The sequence below is a fragment of the Acartia tonsa genome, chromosome 1 (assembly GCF_053477335.1).
Source record: "Acartia tonsa isolate MP-2025a chromosome 1, ASM5347733v1, whole genome shotgun sequence".
NCBI lineage: Eukaryota > Metazoa > Arthropoda > Copepoda > Calanoida > Acartiidae > Acartia > Acartia tonsa.
In genome coordinates, this window is record NC_137260.1 from 61,364,772 (window position 1) to 61,385,309 (window position 20,538).

General features: G+C 31.6%; 1 protein-coding gene across 2 annotated transcripts in view; it reads right to left on the reverse strand.

Annotated features, from left to right (window-relative positions):
• Positions 1-20,538, reverse strand: part of Tpr2 (Tetratricopeptide repeat protein 2) — a 98,762-nt gene that overhangs the window by 21,891 nt on the left and 56,333 nt on the right. For both annotated transcript variants that reach the window (XM_080168738.1, XM_080168745.1), the window contains one exon: positions 3,657-3,745. In XM_080168738.1, coding sequence (XP_080024864.1) covers positions 3,657-3,745 — 89 coding nt within the window. The remainder of the gene's footprint in view (positions 1-3,656; positions 3,746-20,538) is intronic.

Here is a 20,538-nt window from a genome sequence, read left to right on the forward strand (position 1 = left end):
TCCCCTTGCACATGATAGTGGACCACTAAAACGATATATTTTTAATGTTCAGTTTAGGTAAGGTTAGGTAGGGTTTAGAAGATGGAAGGATAGGACCCGTAGGTTTCCTGAAAGGAATAATGCATTTTTTGTGAATTAAAAAAGTGTAAGTATGTGGGGGGGGGGGGGCTTTTATTTGTTCCACCCCCAAGTGCGAGGGATAATTAAAGAACTGTTAAAAAGTTTCACAAAGCCCACGAAGATTCATTCAATTTTTAAAATTCCTTGAATTGGAGGTGTTGAAAGCTTTGCATAAAGAACATCTAAGTAAATATATTCAAGGAGATTTAGTGAAAGTTGTATTACAATATGTATGTTAATAGAATTAAATTGCTACTAAATCAATTGAGTTCTCCATTTTACGGAAGCTTTACATAGGTCCCAGGATGATTTGAGGCCATCTTATTTCAAAATCATAATCTTGGGATGGTTTTAGTGTATTTTATTGCTCTTCCTCTCCCTCAGATACTATGGGCAAATCAGTAATCTATAATACAAAGTAGCTTGATGTCTGTCTGTCCGTCCCTTAAGATAGTAGTAGTAGTAGATTTATTTTCCAATATAAAAAAAAGACAATAAAATAATATACGATAAAATAAGCAAAAGTATATTTATAATTATAGAATTTCATATTTGTGTTGCTTCTGCAGTTACATTGGCAGCTAAGATGTCGCGTGAGCGTTGTTGTCTCTAGCTGTTGAAAAAAAGGCAACTTCTATAGTTTCTGAAGCAAGAAAAATGTACATATGTACATTTTTATCAGGTCCCGTTTTCCCGCGTGCATCTCGGTAACCAATGAACCGATTGAATCATACTCTTCAGAGAATTTACCTACTTGTCCTGTGGTGGTTTTAGGCTATTTTCTTGAGGAGTGGGACACCCAAAACCCCCAAAAAAACATAAAAATCCCCCCCATTTAAAAAAAATGTATTAGTAGTTGCATCTCCAATTTTTTTTTAATTACCTCTTGGTGCAAAGCCACTAGAGGCTCTGGGCACAGCAGTAATTATTTTATAATGAAGCTCTATAAAATGTTAAATACTTTAAAACGTTACTAAAAAGCGACATACGACATAAATCTGTTGCCAAAAGAATGTGTCAAATAAAATTGAGGACAAGAAAATAGTTATTTTGTCATGAAAAGGACAAAACTGTCCATGAATAGCAAAGCAAAAAAAAGAACTATGTAAATTGAAAAAAATCTTAAGTAGCTGAAAATTACGTCGCTCATTTAGCATCTAGAATAATTCTCCCATTTGTTTCTAAAGGGATAAGACAATAGCTGTTAAATAGGGAGTTAGGTTGTGCTAAAATTCCGTAAAGGTGTGAGTTTTAAGGCTTAAATACAGTAGTAGAACGATAATATTCACTAAATATGTGTATTCCTTATTAAAAAGAACTATAGACAAATTTTATTTTAAGTTACGTAAATTTTATCGTTCTACTACTGTTTTTAAGCCTTAAAACTCACACCTTTGCGGAATTTTAGCACAACCTACCTTTTGGGACTTATGTAACTATCAGCCCAATGTCCCCTCCCTTCCTGGATAAAAATAGTCATATAAAGCCTTAATACTTTGTAAGCAAGGGGGAAAACATACAATTCTGCTTAAAAGAAATGCATATGAAATTGATGAGTAGCTTCACTATTAAAATTGTGTTGTTTTATGCCTGACACGGGGATATACAAAATTCAGCTAATTGACAAATTCCTGTCTCATCATACTCAAGGACAGGGCCGAATATTCACATTGAAATCTAGATGAGTTTGGGTTCATTTTTTATGGGATCATATATTTTTATAGATTTCCCCCCCCCCCTGCTCTCCCCTTAAAATAAACGGTTTTAGATTAGAAGGCAGGATAAAAAGATTGATTGATTCAAATTTCAGCATGTATTTATGTCAATGTTCTTATATATTGAAATATGGAAATACTAGCGGCTTCGCCCCTAGCCTCTAGGGGCTTTGCCCCAAGAGATGACAACAAAAAAATTCAAAAAAAAAAAATTAGAAGAACTAAAGAAATCTTCTACAAAAGAAATTTTCTACAAAAGAAATCTTCTACAAAAGAATTCTTCTACAAAAGAATATTTCTACAAAAGAATATTTCTACAAAAGAATTCCTCTACAAAAAAAAAAAAAAAAAAAAAAATGGGAGGTATTTTTTTTGTTTTTGGGGGGGTTGGGGGTGTCCCACCCCCGAAGAAAATAGCTTAAAACCACCACAGGACCAATAGGTATATACCCTGAAGAGTAGAATCCAATTGGTTCAGCGGTTACCGAGATCTTAAGGGACAGACAGACGGACAGACAGACAGACGGACAGACGGACAGACATCAAGCTACTTTGTATTATAGATATTTGAACATTTTTTACAAGGATAAATCATGCACATGGCAAGGTCAACTGGACTAGGGGTGAGCTTTAGTCAAACACCCAGAAAAAAAAACTACAAAAAAGTTGCGCATCTAATATAAAAAATATGTTGATATTTTAATCTTTTATCAGATTTTAACGATTCCCTCCCTTTTCTCTTACTGTATGAACAAACTGACCAATGTGTTCAATTGACGAAATTCTAACAAATATGTATAAAAATATAATTTCTCTATTTAATAATATTAATATACAAAATACGTAAAAAACTTCCTTGATCAAAATGTTAACAATAAGTCCGATCATCCATCTAACCATAATCCGGTAGAATTCCTTTTCTTGAAATGGAGCACAATTAACCCCCCAAAAAAACTTTCAATGTTTAAGTTCTAATCCAAGAAGGCTTTATATAACCCTTGGAGACCATTCACAAACCTAACCTGTATCACAATTTCTTTTTTAAATTGTAGAAGAGGGAGACAGGAGTGCTAAAAATGTAATAATAGGATTCAACTTCCAAATTCTTATCTGCATATAATATGCTTAAATCTAATCTAGAAAGCTGCCTTAGGATTTGTGTATTGTCGATGTCAAATCAACCAAAAATTCTTCTTCAAAAAAATTAGAAAGCTTTTCCTTTAAAATATTATTGACTGATGTTTATCTGTTCTAAACTCATTTTCAACTTAAGTTTATTTTAACAAGGATGACAACATCCATAAAAGCGAAGCACTGAAACGGTAGGACAAACGGACATTAACATTTGTATAGTGTCAGAACTGAATAATCAAAATATAAATGTATAAGAGTCGAACCAAAATTGTAAGTAAATTCGTTGAAAAACTGCTGGATACGGGATAATGTTTATGAACATACTTACATTTTTAGGACTTTGTTATAGAGTTGCTTCGCTTATAACATTATACTTTGTTGTCCCAGAAATTAATATACCAAAAATCAGATCAATCGGATGATTAGATCACATGAAAATTTGTTGTTCAAAAAGTAAAAAATCGACATGTTTAAAATGGACGTACGGACATTCTGGTAATGGTTATAGAGTTGCTACGCTTTCTAAATCGTACCTAACTACTACAGGAATCATCATTCAAAGTTTAAATCGATAAGACAATTCTAGCATGCCTAAATTAACGAATAAAGCAGTCCCTAACGGACGTACCGACCCTAATTATAGTAAAAACTAAAAGCTTCGCTTTTAAAAAAATAAGCATGACTTACCAATAGCTTCTGAGTATTTGTGTAAAGCTTCTCTGTAATTCTTCTGTTTGTAAAGCTGGTTTCCCTCCTCTTTTCTCTCATCAGCCAATCTAAAAACAAATAAAATTATTATCACTTGTTATGCATCTGATGATCAATTCCATAAGTGCAACGAAAAAAAAAATTACATTTTTTCAATGAAAAGATGATAAATAAATAAAACGGATAAAAAATATGTAAAACATTACAAATTTCAATAGGCAACGTATAAAAACCACTAAAATTAGTTAGTCCTTTTCAATTTTACCAAAATCTCATTTTTAAACAAAAATAGGAGTTACATTGAACTTTACTTACTTAAAATACAAATTAAAATGATGAAATATGCTTAAGAAATAAGTATTTGAAACTTGTGAATGTGGTAAATTAAGTCAACTCAAATATTTAGTAGAATAAATAATGTTAGAACAAGGTTAATATGTCAAAACTGCACATAATTGAGGCAACAAAAGCGAAAGTGAGCATAACAAGGATGACAACATCCATAAAAGCGAAGCTCTGAAACGATAGGACAAACTGACATAAACACTTGAACATTAACTTAATAATCAGAATATAAATGTATTAAAGTCCAAACAAAATTTTTAGTAAAATTGTTGAAAAACTGCTTAAATACAGGATAATAAGGACATACTTACATTTTTAGGTCTTGATTACAGAGATGCTTCTCAACATGCAAAGTTAAGTTTGAAATCGATAGGGCAATTCTAACCTGCCTAAATAAACGAAAAAAGCTATCCGTTCCGGACGGAAGGACCGACCCTAATTATAGAAAAGCTTTGCTTTTAAAAATGTATGAAAACTATTACAAGGTCAAAATAATGACAATTATATGATGCAAACAATTATGCGAATTTTGAGAGCATTATTTTGCACAAAAAAAACTGCAAAAACCCACAGCTAAGCCAATTTTCTAAATTTTTGGATAATGTTCCTTTTTTTGAACAAATGCATATGTTGATATAAGCGTATGTATAAAAACAAGAATGACAAAATTCATTGGTAACAAAGCACATTGAGTAAAATTTTTTACATTTCGTTAACAAAATAGCAGTAGAGCAATTCTACTACCAACTTTAACTAATACTTAAAATATGCTCCATAATCAGAATACATTCACCTAAAGTACAGAGAATAAATTTTCCGAGAGAGGGGACAATGGGCTGTTATTACACTAGTTCCCAAAGTTTTATAATAACATGTTCTTATTCGTTGGCTTAACAACTTTAGGAACTTTGGTGAATTTTGATTTGTTGGGGCAAAAAAATTAAACGTAAGTTTTAACCAGTAATTTTAATCTACTGATGGGGTATTTTTGTGTATCATCATTGGGGATGAACATCAATTTTTCGGCCATTGTCTTATCCCTTTATATCCCTGCTATATATTATACTGGCTATACATAGAAGTTCTGAAGGATGGTTGGGCAACGAGAGTTAAAGAGTAGCTGTGCTTCTAATTAAAACTGTGCCGACTAAATATATACATATGTAGGCTGAAAAATGTGAATGACATGCATAAATTTAAAACTCTCCCTCAAGAATTCCTTTAATCTACCTTTAAAATAAAAAAGCTAGCTGACCTTTCATGAATGAAAATCAATATTATTAGTAGGTATTATCAACTAATACATTAAAAATATAATAGAAAACAGCTTTGTTATGTCAATTATCAAACAGTCGCCCTACTACTTCATAAGACGACTTGAAGTTAGACACAGACTAACGAACATACACCGTGCTATTTTGACACATAGACAAACTTTTCAGAAAACACTATTTAAGGAAATTTCGGACTAAAAGTGACGAAACCGCATTTTTTCCTAGGGGCCTTTAAAGGTAGGTAGGGGTTCAGAGTAGTACATTAATAATTGGTGGGGATCCAGGGTGGCCCACTTATGATTAGTTGGTTATTTGTAAAGTCAAGTTGCATCTGGGTAAATTTTTACACTCAATAAAATTCCTTATTCTTACATCAAGGGAGCACAAATAAGTGTTAATGTTAAGTGCATTTTAACATTGTTAGAAATCTTATCTACAATCAATTTTTAATCTGTTAAAAATATAAAGTAATACACCCCTACCAGGCTAAAACATTTATTAAATCAAACTACTTGTATTAACAAACTTAAGACACAAACGGATTTAGGGATAAATTAGGTTGGTTTCGTCTTTTAAATTGCAATTAAAATTATATTTTTACAGAATCATTCTTTCTTCAATTGATTGAGGCTTTAGTAATTTTTAATATCTTGGTATAAAAAAAAGGCTTTTTTATACCAAGATATTGAGAAAAAATTCGTCTTGACAACATATGTATTCAAAATGTATATTGTAAAATTTAGAATCTGGTATGCATAATATGCTTAGCATCAGAAAAAATAGGTCAAATCTATATTAGGTATTACTAATATATTACACCTATAACCGGGTGGCACTTCAATTGTAGTTTAAGAAGTTCATTGATAAAAAAAGATTTAAATGAGTCAAATTTTTGCTTTCAAAGAAATCTTATTTCATTCAATATTAAAGTTATGACTTTTAAATACATCAAAGCATGATAGGAAGATAGATTTAGATATAGGTAGAAGTTTTCACAGTACAAAGGTTACATGTATATTTTTTTAAATAGTCAAAACTAAGTATTTTAACCTCATAAGTAAACAACACTTTATTCAAATTCCCCACTGAATTATATCTCAGAACTAAACTAGGATTAGTATTCATAGGTTGTAAGAATGCAGAAGTGAAATGAAATCTTAAGACATGACATATAAAGTTTATGCAAAGGTATGTAGCCGAACAATTTATTTACATTTTATGGCTATGAAGGCAAATTTTTAGATCCAAGGATTTTCTTTAGTTAGTGTGTATATGTTCGCACATTTGACGTAACGGATAGCTCTTTAATGTGTCAGAATAACCCTTCCTCAACTTTTCTAAAAATGTTCATGAAAAGATCAATTTTAAACAGTGGATTATGCTATTTTGAATCTGATATTTATTTGATAAAGTCATCCAATTGTTTTCATAAATAATATGAGGTTTTATCGAGAAAAAAACGCACGATATTATTAGCAATGCATTTAGTTCATCCATTTAATTTATCTAATATTATTACTAATTTTACAACAGACAAATGGTATATAAAGTTTATTTTATTTGTTGATTTTGCATTTATGGACGTTGTCACTCTCGTTTAACCTAGAATCCTGACCTGTCCCGCTTCATTAATCTACAATATATTTATATTAGATTCAATTCATTAAAACTATTAAGGGAAAGTTCTTTGAAGAGATCTTAACCTAGATTAAGTTGTTTAAGGTTATGAAAGATTTGGGGCCAAACATTTTTAGTAATTTTAGGATCGTCGTTTGCTTTTTAAATCGAAGTATAGATTAGCCTACAGAAGAGAGCACTTAATTTAAATAAGAAGGCATATCTAAATAATAGGTTCTGTTCCGACGTCTATAAATGCCTACCCTTTCTAGATTGTATCATAAAAAAAGTAGTCAAGATTAATCTACATATGTGCCATTGTATTTCTCAACTCAATAATATCACCAGCACAAATCTACAGATGAAAGCAGGACTAGAAATTTAACAAGGATCATAATATTCAGTTAAGGCAATCCTCAATTTTTCTGACAGTCGGACAATTAAAAATTATCAAATATAGGGCTTCTAGTATACTATGACAATCTGCTTCCATTGTAAAATGGTATTTATGCCTAGTTGTTCTAGTAATCACAATTTTAAAAGTAAAGTAAATGATGTTTAATATGGGTGTTAACACTTGCGGTTAACATCAGAGTTACAACGACGGCAAACTTATACCTCATTGTAGCAGGAATTCTGATGCAATGTTGAAAATTAACAAACCATTCTAATATGCTTAAAATATCAATCTGATAAAGACAGAAGGACACATACTAAATGTTGAAAAGCTTCGCTTTAAAAAAGGGAATGAGAACTAGGAGCAGAAACCCTTTAAAAACACTTTTTCTAACCACACAAGTCCTTCCATATAGGAACATAAAAGGTATTGGGATGATATGATGTAAACTGGGTTCAATGTCCGAATTTAATGATCTTTAAAAAGTTTAAATGAATATTTATTTTATTCAATCTAAAATATGTTTGGGAATAAACAAAGGAGGAAAATGAAAATGGCAATTAAATTAATCTACAACTCTTTCTTTCCTCCAACAATCATCAAAACAAATATTTCAACTTTACTAAACATTAGGGGGTAAATGGTTCAAACCCAGGCCTTGTTTAATGCTTTATTATCTTTAGTGTGCATGACTCATGTTAAAAAAAATAAAATAAAAAACTTAAAGGCCATTTCCAAGCAAAACATATTCATAAACAGAAAAAGCAAACAGACCACTAACTATAGTATGAATATTAATTTTAAAAACCCTCGCTTTTAACTAAGAAAATTAGATATTCCTGTCACGTAGTCAGGGGCATAAAAATTGTTTGTTACACCTGTACCATCATTCAAACAACAAAATGTTTAATAAAATATTTTGTGGCCAGTTAGTAGTGCTTTGCAGCCGCAATCATTTTCAGCCGTTTATATAATAATCTATAGCTGCCCGCTAAGATTTTAGATATTAAGCAGCCATAGCCGCGAGCATACTGCAACCGCAGTAGTTTTTGACATTCTACAACAAGGCTGTAAGTAAACTGTACAAGGGGTAATAAACCCAAACTGACGTAAATTTTACCCCCTCTCCAAGTTTAATTTTCTTAGCCTGCAGCCAAGCATTTTCCTCTCTAAATTTCAGTCTGAACTTCGCAGCCCTTAAAAGAGCAGCCGCAGAGCTATGCAAGTTAATAACAATAAAATATTCTTGTGATGGCATACCATGGCTAACCATTGTGTGCAAATGTTCAGTTCCAATGTAAATAAGTGCCATCAACAATTGAAAGAATCTTAAAATTTATGATCTAAAACTTTCTGTGTTACATAAATATATTAGCTGTCAGGGATGTAAAGGGATAAGACAATAGCAGTTAAATTGTTGTAAATCCCCAATGAAGTTAAACAAAATTACCCCTTCTGTAGATTAAAATTATTAGTTGAAACGTTTGAACACTCAACTTAATAAGCCAACCAATTAAAATTAATTAGTCCCCAAAGTTGAAAAAAATTGGGGACTAGTGTAATATACAGCCCATTGTCACCTAACTCTATGACAATCAGTACATCTTTACCAGGGGGGGGGGGGGGGTCTACTAAAAATGCTAAAGGATACAAAAATAAATTTAATTATAATAAAGATAACGGTATATTTTGAATATTACATGCACAATAAAAGGGATAAAGAAGATAAGTAAAACTATTTTGTCTCAAACTTGGATTTATCAAGAGTTATTTTCGCAACACATTTTCAATACATTAGTTGCATTTTTGACAGGTGAAAGATACTGGCAAATTGATTTTTGTTGCTAAATGTCCAATTTTTTTCTATGTAAAATCAATACCAGAGGAAGGTAGAAGATTATTTCATCATCCATTGGCCTATCCCTCACAAGAAGAGTACAGTACAATGAACAGTAACATTGTATATATAATACCATTGCACACAAATAATAGGACACCATGCTTAACACGAAGAAAAAAATGATTATAAAAGACAAGATTAAATCACACTAGGAGGCTTCACAGTGGTTTTAATAGCAGCACACACAAGTAACATTGTTCATATGTCAAGCTTCATTATAATAATTAAAAGCCAGGTTGGACAAAGAACACCCCCTGTCCAATAAGGCGCAGCTAATTTAATTCTGATTATTTTATACTCAACTAGCGGCTGAGCTCCTATCATCTAAGGAGTAAGGAAAATAGCCTAAATAAAACTCAAAAAAGAATCAAAAAGATTAATACCATCTATGGAACTATAAGAAGCTTCCTTAAAATTGAGAATCATTAAATTCAGTAGCTTATGAAATCTTAAGCTACAGATAAAAAAACCTTAGTACACAATTTTCTACTATGTAGTTTTTATTTTGTATCTCAAAAGTAGCTTAACTTAATGTCAGAAAACTACCATTTTACACAAAATATCAAATTCGATTAAGATACCTAATATTTAATCAAAATGAAATGTTTAATTGCTACAATAAAACAAAAACAAAACAAAAAAAAACTACACAAAAGGTGGAAATTAACAATAATTGTAAAACATTTACAGGCAGTGATTAACCCACCATAAATAAACCTAATTTAGATTAGAAACACAAAATTACAGAACTCAATTACATAATTAATCTAAATTCAAATTCAAGTTTGAAAAATATGCAACATTTCTTTTTGGGGGTGTTCGATCACTTTCAAGTATTATTACAACCGCAAAATGACACAATAACAAATAAATTCGGGGGGTGTTTGACAGAGAGAGAGGGAACACCAGTCCCCAAACTTTTAAAATACATTTCCTTATTCGTTGGCTTAACAACATTGAGGACTTTTGTGAATTTTAATTGGTTGGCTAATTAAGTTGAATGTTCAATTGTTTCAACCACTAATTTAAATCTACATAAGAGATAATTTTGTGTATTATTATTTGGAATGCAGCTTATTTTATCAGCCATTGTCTTATCCCTTTAGATCCTTGGATGTTAGATGATAGTAAAGCAAGGGAAAATAAACGACCATTTCAGCTGATGTAACAATTTGTGCAGTTCTGATGATTTAAAAGAGCGCGGGAAGTTAATGCACACCACATTTTTGATCTAATTATTCAGCAAAAAGTTAAGATTACGATCAACATGACCCTAGGCAACTATTTTTCAACCTAAAATCCATCAAATGGAAATTAATTAGGAAAGGTAAATTAATCAATCATTTCTTTGGTTGATTTTATGAGTTTAGATAGCAATATTAGGCATTCAAAATGTGCGCAATTTTACTTTTAAAGCAATGGAATGCAAAAGTTGCAATTCAAGAAGTAGAAAATGTTGGTATATCAAATCATTAATAGATTAAAGTAATTTTATAATAAAAAGCTATTAATGATTAAGGTCACATGAAATTTTCTTTTTAGTTTTCACAATATTTGAAAAATAGCACCTTAAAAATATTTTTTTTTACACAATTAATTGCATAAAAACAAGCTTAAGGTGTCTAATTATGCATATTTAAAGCCGAGTTTTTCTTCAAAACAAGAACAACAATGTCTAAGAGTAACGCAGTAATACCCAGCTTAAAGCATATTAAATTTGACAGTTAATAAAGATTGTTTTACATTATCGGAGTGAAGTAAATGCCACAATGAAAAAGTAGCTGCGCTGCTTAAAATTATTAATCCTTGGGCATCTTGATGCATTGATAAGAGGGAAATCTGTCAAAAACAAATAATATTCAAATTCTGTCCCAGCTGACATGCAGGGGGGTGCGGGCTGGTGGGGGGCAATTGAAAAGAAACAGTTTTTGCCCTTGTCGAATGTCTCTAGCTTATGCTTCATTTCTAACCTCTGTGTTTTTTTTTAAAGCGAAGCTTTTCCATAATTAGGGTCAGTCCGTTCGTACGTCACGGACAGTTAGCTCATTTCGTTAATATTTAAACTGGTTAGAATTGTTCTATCGATTCTAAACTTTGCATGGTGATACCTGCAGTTGTTAGGTACGATTTAGAAAGCGTAGCAACTCTATAATCGTTACCAGAATGTCCGTACGTCCATATAAAATATGCTGATTTTGTTTGTTAAAATTACCTTATTTATCAGATTTTTTTTGGAATACTGATTCCTAATACAATGTATAAGCTAAGAATCTCTATAATCAAGTCCTAAATATGTAAGTATTAACAGAATTTAAGAAGTTTTGCAACAAATTTACTTACAATTATGTTTAGACTTATGCATTAAAATTCTGCTTATTCAACCATGACACTCTACAAGTGTAAATGTTCGTTTGTCATACCTTTTAAGAGCTTTGCTTTTATGGATGTTGTCATCCTTGTTTTAATACATATATATATTGTGGTGTATAGCATTTTTCTGCTTCTTTGTATGTGTTAAAACAAGGACGTTTACCTTCTAAATATGTCAATCTAATTTTGCTTTAAGAATGAATGTTAAAACATTGTTTACACCTTAAGATATGTATAAAAGTGTTATGTGTCAAAGAACAATAAATTAACCATTTTTTTGCGAAATTCTGTAATTTGTAACTCTTGAATGCTAGGGATATAAATTTTAAGTATAATTAGGGGTAAAAACTATCCTCAAAAACGCCTCAAACTTTCTCTAAACTTAATCATCCTAACAATTAAACAAAAACAGACATAACATGCGACGTTTACGTGATATCTTAATTATGCACATACCAAACACAGAGACTTACAGAGTTGCTATGCAAGTAGAGAGAAAAAAATACAACTTTGTGAAGTTGTTGTAAGTTGACATTCGTGGCAAGGCCAGCCATTTATCTATCAGTGATCTGTTAATCTCCCGTGGGAGAGCTGTGCGTGCGTGTCCGCGCGTTTTTTAGTTTGTTTGTGTGTTTTCCCTGCATTTTCAGGAATGCACACACACAAAAGAAGAGAAATAACTTTAAGGATGAAATTTAAAAGATTAAGATATCATAGAATCACATTAGCATTTAGTTTTTTACACCTAGAATCTAGAATAGAAAAAGGACGATTTTATCAGATAAAAGGCTTGATTTTAAAATCATTTAGACATATATTAATAAATATTCAGAGAGGGCTGTTTATTACACTGGTCCCCAGTTTTATTATCACGTTTTTGATTCGTTGGCTTTACAACTTTAGGGGATTTTTGATTCATTCATTCATTAAGTTCAGTGTTTAAATGAATTTAACCACTAATTTTAATCTACAGAAGGGGTAATTTTGTGTATCATAATAATTGAAGTCTTATCTTTTATAGATCCTTGATATTTTTTGCTTAAAATGTAACGAAAATGACATGTATGGATAAAATTACTCTGGTTATCTGAATCAGGCAAACATTCCAACAAGCTATGATATGATAAGCTGCAAAAAAAAATATGCAGTCCTTGCAATACAAATATTTGCGCCAATTCTAAAAGGCCATAGAAATTTTTGCAAAATGGGATATTTATGGCGCGCAGAGCGTTTTTTGTTTCATTGCAATGCGATACTGTTAGGAATTGTTGACTTGAGCTTTCAGAGGAATTAGGCAAATTATCCCTCATAAAGTAGACGTGAAAATTTGCATAACATGTACTTGAAAATTCACTTAATTACCCCACACCAAGACAAATTATCAAGGTTATTCAATAGGCCTGGATTTACAGTTTTTCAATGTCTGTTAGTTGGTCTGTAATGCTTATTTATTGACAATCATACATTAAAGAATATAAAAATACTTTCCCCCTAAAAGAACAATTTAAAGAAAATGATTTTCAACTAACAGATTAAGGGGGAGGGGGGGGGGAAGTTCTGCCACTTCTGCGTAATCAGGGAGTATAGGCTTTGATTTAGATGTGAGTTCATTAAGTAAAAAAAGTTTCCTTTTGGGATGTAGTTTGCTTATATTTCAAAATTTTTGATTTGGCCTCCAGGTTCAGGTGCTGTAGGCCGGTTTACGCAAAAGCGTTGAAACTCCGCCCCCCCCCCCCTCTTACTTTCTTCAAGAAGAGCAATTAGGTAAACCTTCATAATAGTACAACTAACATGTTATAGGTAATAATTTTTATAAAAGAAAACCTGCAATTTTATCACCCAACTTAGCAACTAAAAGAGACAAGAATCTACAAGAATCTTAATGCTGTCAGAGAATGTTTATTTATAAAAGAGAGACTGCAATCTCATGCACTTTTCTGACCTTTAAAATCACATATAAAACATATTTTCATAGCAAAATAAAAAAACATAGTTTCTATGGAGCGAGAAATATATGAGAAAAACAACTGAAAAACAAAACTCCTTTCGTGTTTTGATTGAATGAAAATGGCAATAACTGCTGCACTGCAATCAAAGAAACAAAAATACATTTTATTGCACAATAACATGTAAAACGCCTAAAAGAGTTCATAATCAAAACACCTAAAAAAGGGATTATTCCAAGTAGGGTATTTGACGATTTTAGCCACTTTTAGAACAACAATGAAAAAGTATTAAAGATGAAATTCAATAAGTTTGAAATACAATTTTGAACAAATAATGAATATATAAGTTACTCAAATAGCATTCATTAGAACTATGGTCAGACGAAAACAAATTAAAAAGTTGCAAAATAACGATAATGTTGTTATATTGTGAAACTAAATGGTAAAAAAACAGTGCATTTTTTCTCAGTATTATCAACATGGATAACTCTTTTAAAAAGACTACTTTCAAATAATCAAATAGAATTTACTCCTATTGAAAATAATGTTATCTTAACAATTGCTTTTAAAAAGATTTAATAACTTAATAGCCAGTTATATAAACGATTAAAACTCAGGTCTATTATCTTTAAAATGATCTAATAAAAATCAATTACTTTGCAGATGATATCAAGCAACATTTTAAGTAGCCATATTTTTGAAAGCGTCTAGTCATCTTCCAAATCTACAGACAGACAGACATTGTTCATGTTTCAATTGTTTATGGCAATGATAGATTTTAGTCCACTGTAAAAAATTGGGATCTACTGCAGTTCACGGTAAAATATTGCTGGTAACGAATATTGCCAAAAATCTATGAATTTTAAAGGTTGCTAGCTGCCAAACGGCTGAACGTACAGATCATGCCCGCACACTGTTTTAAGCGGCATAAGAAGGCCTACAAATAATCTGGAATAGCCATAAATCAATAATGCATAATTATCACGCAGTACAGAGAAATGCGCGAAAAAGCCCTCTTTTACGCGTTTTTCTTCAGTGATGCTTTCCCTGTGCATCATTGGATCTTGGATATTCCAGATTATTTGTAGGCCTTCTTATACTGCCTAAAATGGTGTGCGGGTATGATCTGTACGTTAAGCCGTTTGGCAGATAGCAGCCTTTAAAATTCATAGATTTTTGGCAATATTCGTTACCAGCAATATTTTACCGTGAACTACAGTAGATACAAAAATTGTTCGCTTATAAAGAATTTTTATTTGCTTTTAAAATCTATAGTTCATCCGGTATAAAGAGCAATATATCGAACGTTAAAGATCTCAGAAAGTTTTGAACGTTTTTTTACAGTGTAAAATATTGGAGTACAAAATGTACCTATATCATTTATATATCATGTGTAATACACACATCTGTAAAATTATTTTTGGTTGAAACCAAAACCTCGTTTCCTCCCATAGGCAATTGAAATATGGGAGAAGCTACTAGTTTAAAATAATAGTATTCAAGATGTTGAATTATTTTTACTTTTTATACTTTGAAATTGGTGAATATTTGTGAGTAATTTTAGATTACTTTTCTAAACCCTTTATGGAGAAAAACATCAAATAAACCAAAAATTTACATCATTTGAACTTCAGATTATTTGTCCCAGATCCTTAATTTGACCCTTTGGCTGGGTAAGAACACTTAGGATTAAAGATAATAAGGAATACAAAGCTCTTGCCAACTAAGGGGGGGGGAAGTTTGTACACTTATAGGAAATGAAATTCAGTATCAAAGTTTGGGAGGGACGTGTGGGCTTGTTTTTAAAGTTATCAACCTAATTCTTTTTGTAAAATCTCTTATATGACTGGATGTACACGGAAAACTTTGAAAATTGAATTTTGGTACTTTCCTTCAAGAGGCTAGTGGAGCAAAAGACCCCCCAAAACACTAAAAATATGAGTTCTGAGCTTATTTTTAGAGATATCAACCCAATTTTTTAAATGAAAACTTTTTAAAAATAACTGAACTTAGTAACCATTACACATTTCATTTTGGGACTTTCCTTCTAGGGGCTTGTGAAGCAAGAGACCCCCCAAAACTAAGAACAGGAGTTCTGAGCTTATTTTTGAAGATATCAACCTGATTTTTTTCAAAGAAAACTTTTTAAAAATAACTGAACTAAGTAACTACTACACATTTCATTTTGGGACTTTCCTTGTTGGGGCTTGTGGAGCAAGAGACCCCCCAAAACTAAGAACAGGAGTTCTGAGCTTATTTTTGAAGATATCAACCTGATTTTTTTCAATGAAAACTTTTTAAAAGTAACTAAACTTAGTAACCATTACACATTTCATTTTGGGACTTTCCTTCTAGGGGCTTGTGGAGCGAGAGACCCCCCAAAACTAAGAGAAGGAGTTCTGAGCTTATTTTTGAAGATATCAACCTGATTTTTTTTCAAAGAAAACTTTTTAAAAATAACTGAACTAAGTAACTAATACACATTTCATTTTGGGACTTTCCTTCTAGGGGCTTGTGGAGCAAGAGACCCCCCAAAACTAAGAACAGGAGTTCTGAGCTTATTTTTTAAGATATCAACCTGATTTTTTTCAATGAAAACTTTTTAAAAGTAACTGAACTTAGTAACCATTACACATTTCATTTTGGGACTTTCCTTCTAGAGTCTTGTGGAGCAAGAGATCCCCCAAAACTAAGAATAGGAGTTCTGAGCTTATTTTGAAGATATCAACCTGATTTTTTTAAAGAAAACTTTTTAAAAATAACTGAACTAAGTAACCATTACACATTTCATTTTTCGACTTTCCTTCTAAGGGCCTTGTGGAGCAAATGACCCCCCAAAACTAAAAATAGAAGTTCTGAGCTTATTTTTAGAGATATCAACCAAATTTTTTAAATGTAAACTTTTTAAAAATAACTGATCTAAGTGACCATAACACATTTCGTTTTTGGACTTTCCTTCTAAGGCTTGTGGAGCAAAAGACCCCCCAAAACAAAAAATAGGAGTTCTGAGCTTATTTTTAAAGATATCATCCTGAATTTTTTAAAAGAAAACTTTTTAAAAATAACTGATCTAAGTGACCGGAACACATTTCATTTTGGGACTTTCCTTCTAAGGGCTTGTGGAGCAAAAGACCCCCCAAAACTAAAAATAGGAGTTTTAAGCTTATTTCTAAAGATATCAACCTGATTTTTTAAAGGAACTTTTTTAAAATAACCGAACTAAGTAACCTTTACAGATTTAATTTTGGGACTTTCTTTCTAGAGGCTAGTAAAGCAAAAGACCCCTGAAAACCATAAATATTAGTTCTGAGCTTATTTTTAAAGATATTAGGTAAGCTGATTTATTAAGGAAAACTTTTTTCATTTAACTGAACTACGTAGCCACAACAGATTTGCTAAAAATCAGGTTGATATCTTTAAAAATAAGCTCAGAACTCATATTTTTAGTGTTTAGGGGGATCTTTTGCTCCACAAGCTGCTAGGAGGAAAGTCCCAAAATGAAATGTGTAATGGTTACTTAGTACGGTTCTGTCTAAAAAAGTTTTCTTTAAAAAATCAGGTTGACTAAGTAACCATTACACATTTCATTTTGGGTCTTTCCTACTGGGAGCTGGTTGGGCAAAAGACCTCCAAAACACTGAAAATATGCGTTCTGAGCTTATTTTTAAAGATATCAATAATGTAGTGGTAATCAGGTTGATATCTTCAAAAATAAGCTCATAACTCCTGTTCTTAGTTTTGGGGGGTCTCTTGCTTCACAAGCCCCTAGAAGGAAAGTCCCAAAATGATATGTGTAATAGTTACTTAGTTCAGTTATTTTAAAAAAGTTTTCTTTGCAAAAAAAAATCAGGTTGATATCTTCAAAAATAAGCTCAGAACTCCTTTTCTTAGTTTTTGGGGGTCTCTTGCTCCACAAGCCCCTAGAAGGAAAGTCCCAAAATGAAATGTGTAATGGTTACTAAGGTCAGTTATTTTAAAAAAGTTTTCTTTGAAAAAAATCAAGTTGATATCTCTAAAAATAAGCTCAGAACTCCTTTTCTTAGTTTTGGGGGGTCTCTTGCTCCACAAGCCCCAACAAGGAAAGTCCCAAAATGAAATGTGTAGTAGTTACTTAGTTCAGTTATTTTAAAAAAGTTTTCTTTGAAAAAAATCAGGTTGATATCTTCAAAAATAAGCTCAGAACTCCTTTTCTTAGTTTTGGGGGGTCTCTTGCTCCACAAGCCCCTAGAAGGAAAGTCCCAAAATGAAATGTGTAATGGTTACTAAGTTTAGTTATTTTTAAAAAGTTTACATTTAAAAAATTTGGTTGATATCTCTAAAAATAAGCTCAGAACTCATATTTTTAGTGTTTTGGGGGGTCTTTTGCTCCACTGGCCCCTTGAAGGAAAGTACCAAAATTCAATTTTCAAAGTTTTCCGTGTACATCCAGTCATATAAGAGATTTTACAAAAAGAATTAGGTTGATAACTTTAAAAACAAGCCCACACGTCCCTCCCAAACTTTGATACTGAATTTCATTTCCTATAAGTGTACAAACTTCCCCCCCCCCTTATCAACACAAATATTACAGGTTTCAATATATTTTTCAAATATTTTTTACGTAGCTGTTCTAAAAAATCAGCCATGTGACGTCATAAAAATGAATGAGATGAGAGGAGAAGTGAGAAAGAAAACCCCCCAAAAAAGAGATAGATAATCCCTCATTTTTATGACGTCACATGGATGATTTTTTTAGAGATTTTGTCCATCTACATTTTTTACTTGATAAATGTTACTTAAATAGACATGTAACTCTTGTAAAAAGTACTTAAATATAAGAATACTAGCGGCTGTGCCCCTAGCATCTAGGGGCTGAATATTCGAAGGAGTATGAAAGATCAAAAAAATAGCCTTAAACCATACCTACTCAGACTTTTTTTTATAAAAATAGAATAGCCTAAAACCATCCCGAGACCTAAAAGTAGCTTTGCTGTAAAGGAGGACCATATCAATTCAACGGTTAGCGAGATCCTTAGCTACAGACAAAAAAAAAGCTTACTATTTTATATATTAGGATAGTGTACGTTCAAACGTCAAAGACAAAATAAAAGTTTAAGCTTCATATTGACCCCTGGTGGACATATGCATATTCTGTTAGCATATCTTTTTCCTTGCCTATATATTTTTTTTAGTTGTTGCATCTTTGTATTCAGATTTGTGCATGTTTGTGTATGTGAGTAGGGTTCTCAGGATTGGGGAGACATTTTAATCAATTTGAATTACAATTTCTACCATGTAGTTGTCGAAAATCAAGTAAAAAATCTTTGTAATGTGAAAGTTTACTTTACTAACCTTAAGTGGGAGGTAGGTTGTGCTAAAATTCCGTAAAGGTGTGAGTTTTAGGGCTTAAAAATAATAGAAGAACGATAATATTCACAAAATATTTTCCACTTAATATTTTTTGTCTATGGTTTTTTTTTACAAAGGAATACACATATTTAGTGAATATTATCGTTTTACTACTGTTTTTAAGCAGGAATAAGGTGTAACCAACAAGGAAATTAAATCTAAAATAATATTTGGGGGGCAAATAGAGGTCGCCAATTTTACGATGTGTTGCCCCCCAACGACAGCCGAAAAACACTTATAGGTTTCGTGATTTTTTTCGGAATTAATTCCGTTATTGGTATGAGCTGGTTTTTAAGCCTTTAAACTCACACCTTTACGGAATTTTAAAACAACCTACCTCCCCGTTTATCAAATTTTACAAAAACATTTAAAGGATCTATACTCTATGTACCAAAAATCATTCAATAAGGAAGTATAATGATTAGGTGGTTCAAACTAGGTGAATATCCACCCATGTCCCTGTGTAAAAGTTAGTTATGTTCTCTGTGTAGTTTGTCCTTTGACAGCTTTGCATTATTAAATACTAATAGAATAGATTTATAAAGCCTGGATGGACAATTCTTTTAATAAACCAATAGAAACACAGTGTAGGAACAGCCCGACCTTATTATGAGTTGGAACAACGAAAGGAAAAGGATTTGCTTGAGGATATAATATCGTCCAAAAATAACGTGACTAATTAGCAATATATGTGCTTCTGAAAGAAATTACTTTTTAAATTTGACGGATTATTGTTTTTGATTTACCTACTAGGGAAATGCATCTATTACTTAATCATATCTAAAGTGGCTATTACAAGGAGGAATATAATACTAAAACTTTTCAGCTTGCCGAATACAGAGCCCCTAGATGCTTAGAGTGTAGCCGCTAGCGCACGTTAATGTAATAACATTTAACTTATGTAACTTATAAGTATAATGGCTTAAAGTTAGGGACAAATATATTTTTCTCACAATATTTAGGGGTGACGAGGTGTCTAGATTAATTAAAGATTAAAATAATGAGACAATAAGAGAAAGGACACCTTTTATAGTTTTATAAATCTTCTTTATCCTAGAAAAACTTAAGAGTTCAATTTCAAGTGTAGTGGTTTTAATTTAAAATTCACACTTTATGTTCCTAGTAAATAAACCATTGTTCTATCTACTCAAAAACAAATGAACAAATTTGCAAGTGTGTTCATTTTTATCACATAAAAGATGGCTTTGTAAACTCGGAAATATGCATTTGGGAAATATGCAGAGAAAGGTATTCTGACGAGAGAAAAAACAACCAAGATACTAATCTACTTACAGATTGTAATATATAATACAGAGTAGAATGCTGTCTATACGTCTATTTTTTGGTGAAAGAAAAAATCCAAGAACAACTTAACAAAAATCAATTGTTAATACCTAAAAAAAATACTTTGATTTTAGAAACTAAGATTGAATTTTGGCTAAAATTAACTGTCTATTGCATGTAACAAAACTGATAGTTGCTGCACTCTTTGCAAAAACATTCTCCTTATGTGTTTTGCCTTGAGAATACACGTCTATGTTTCTACACTATAAAATGAACGGTCCTACCCCAAACGTAAGAGTCCTAAACGTCAGAGTGGACAAACGCAAGAGTCCCAAACGCA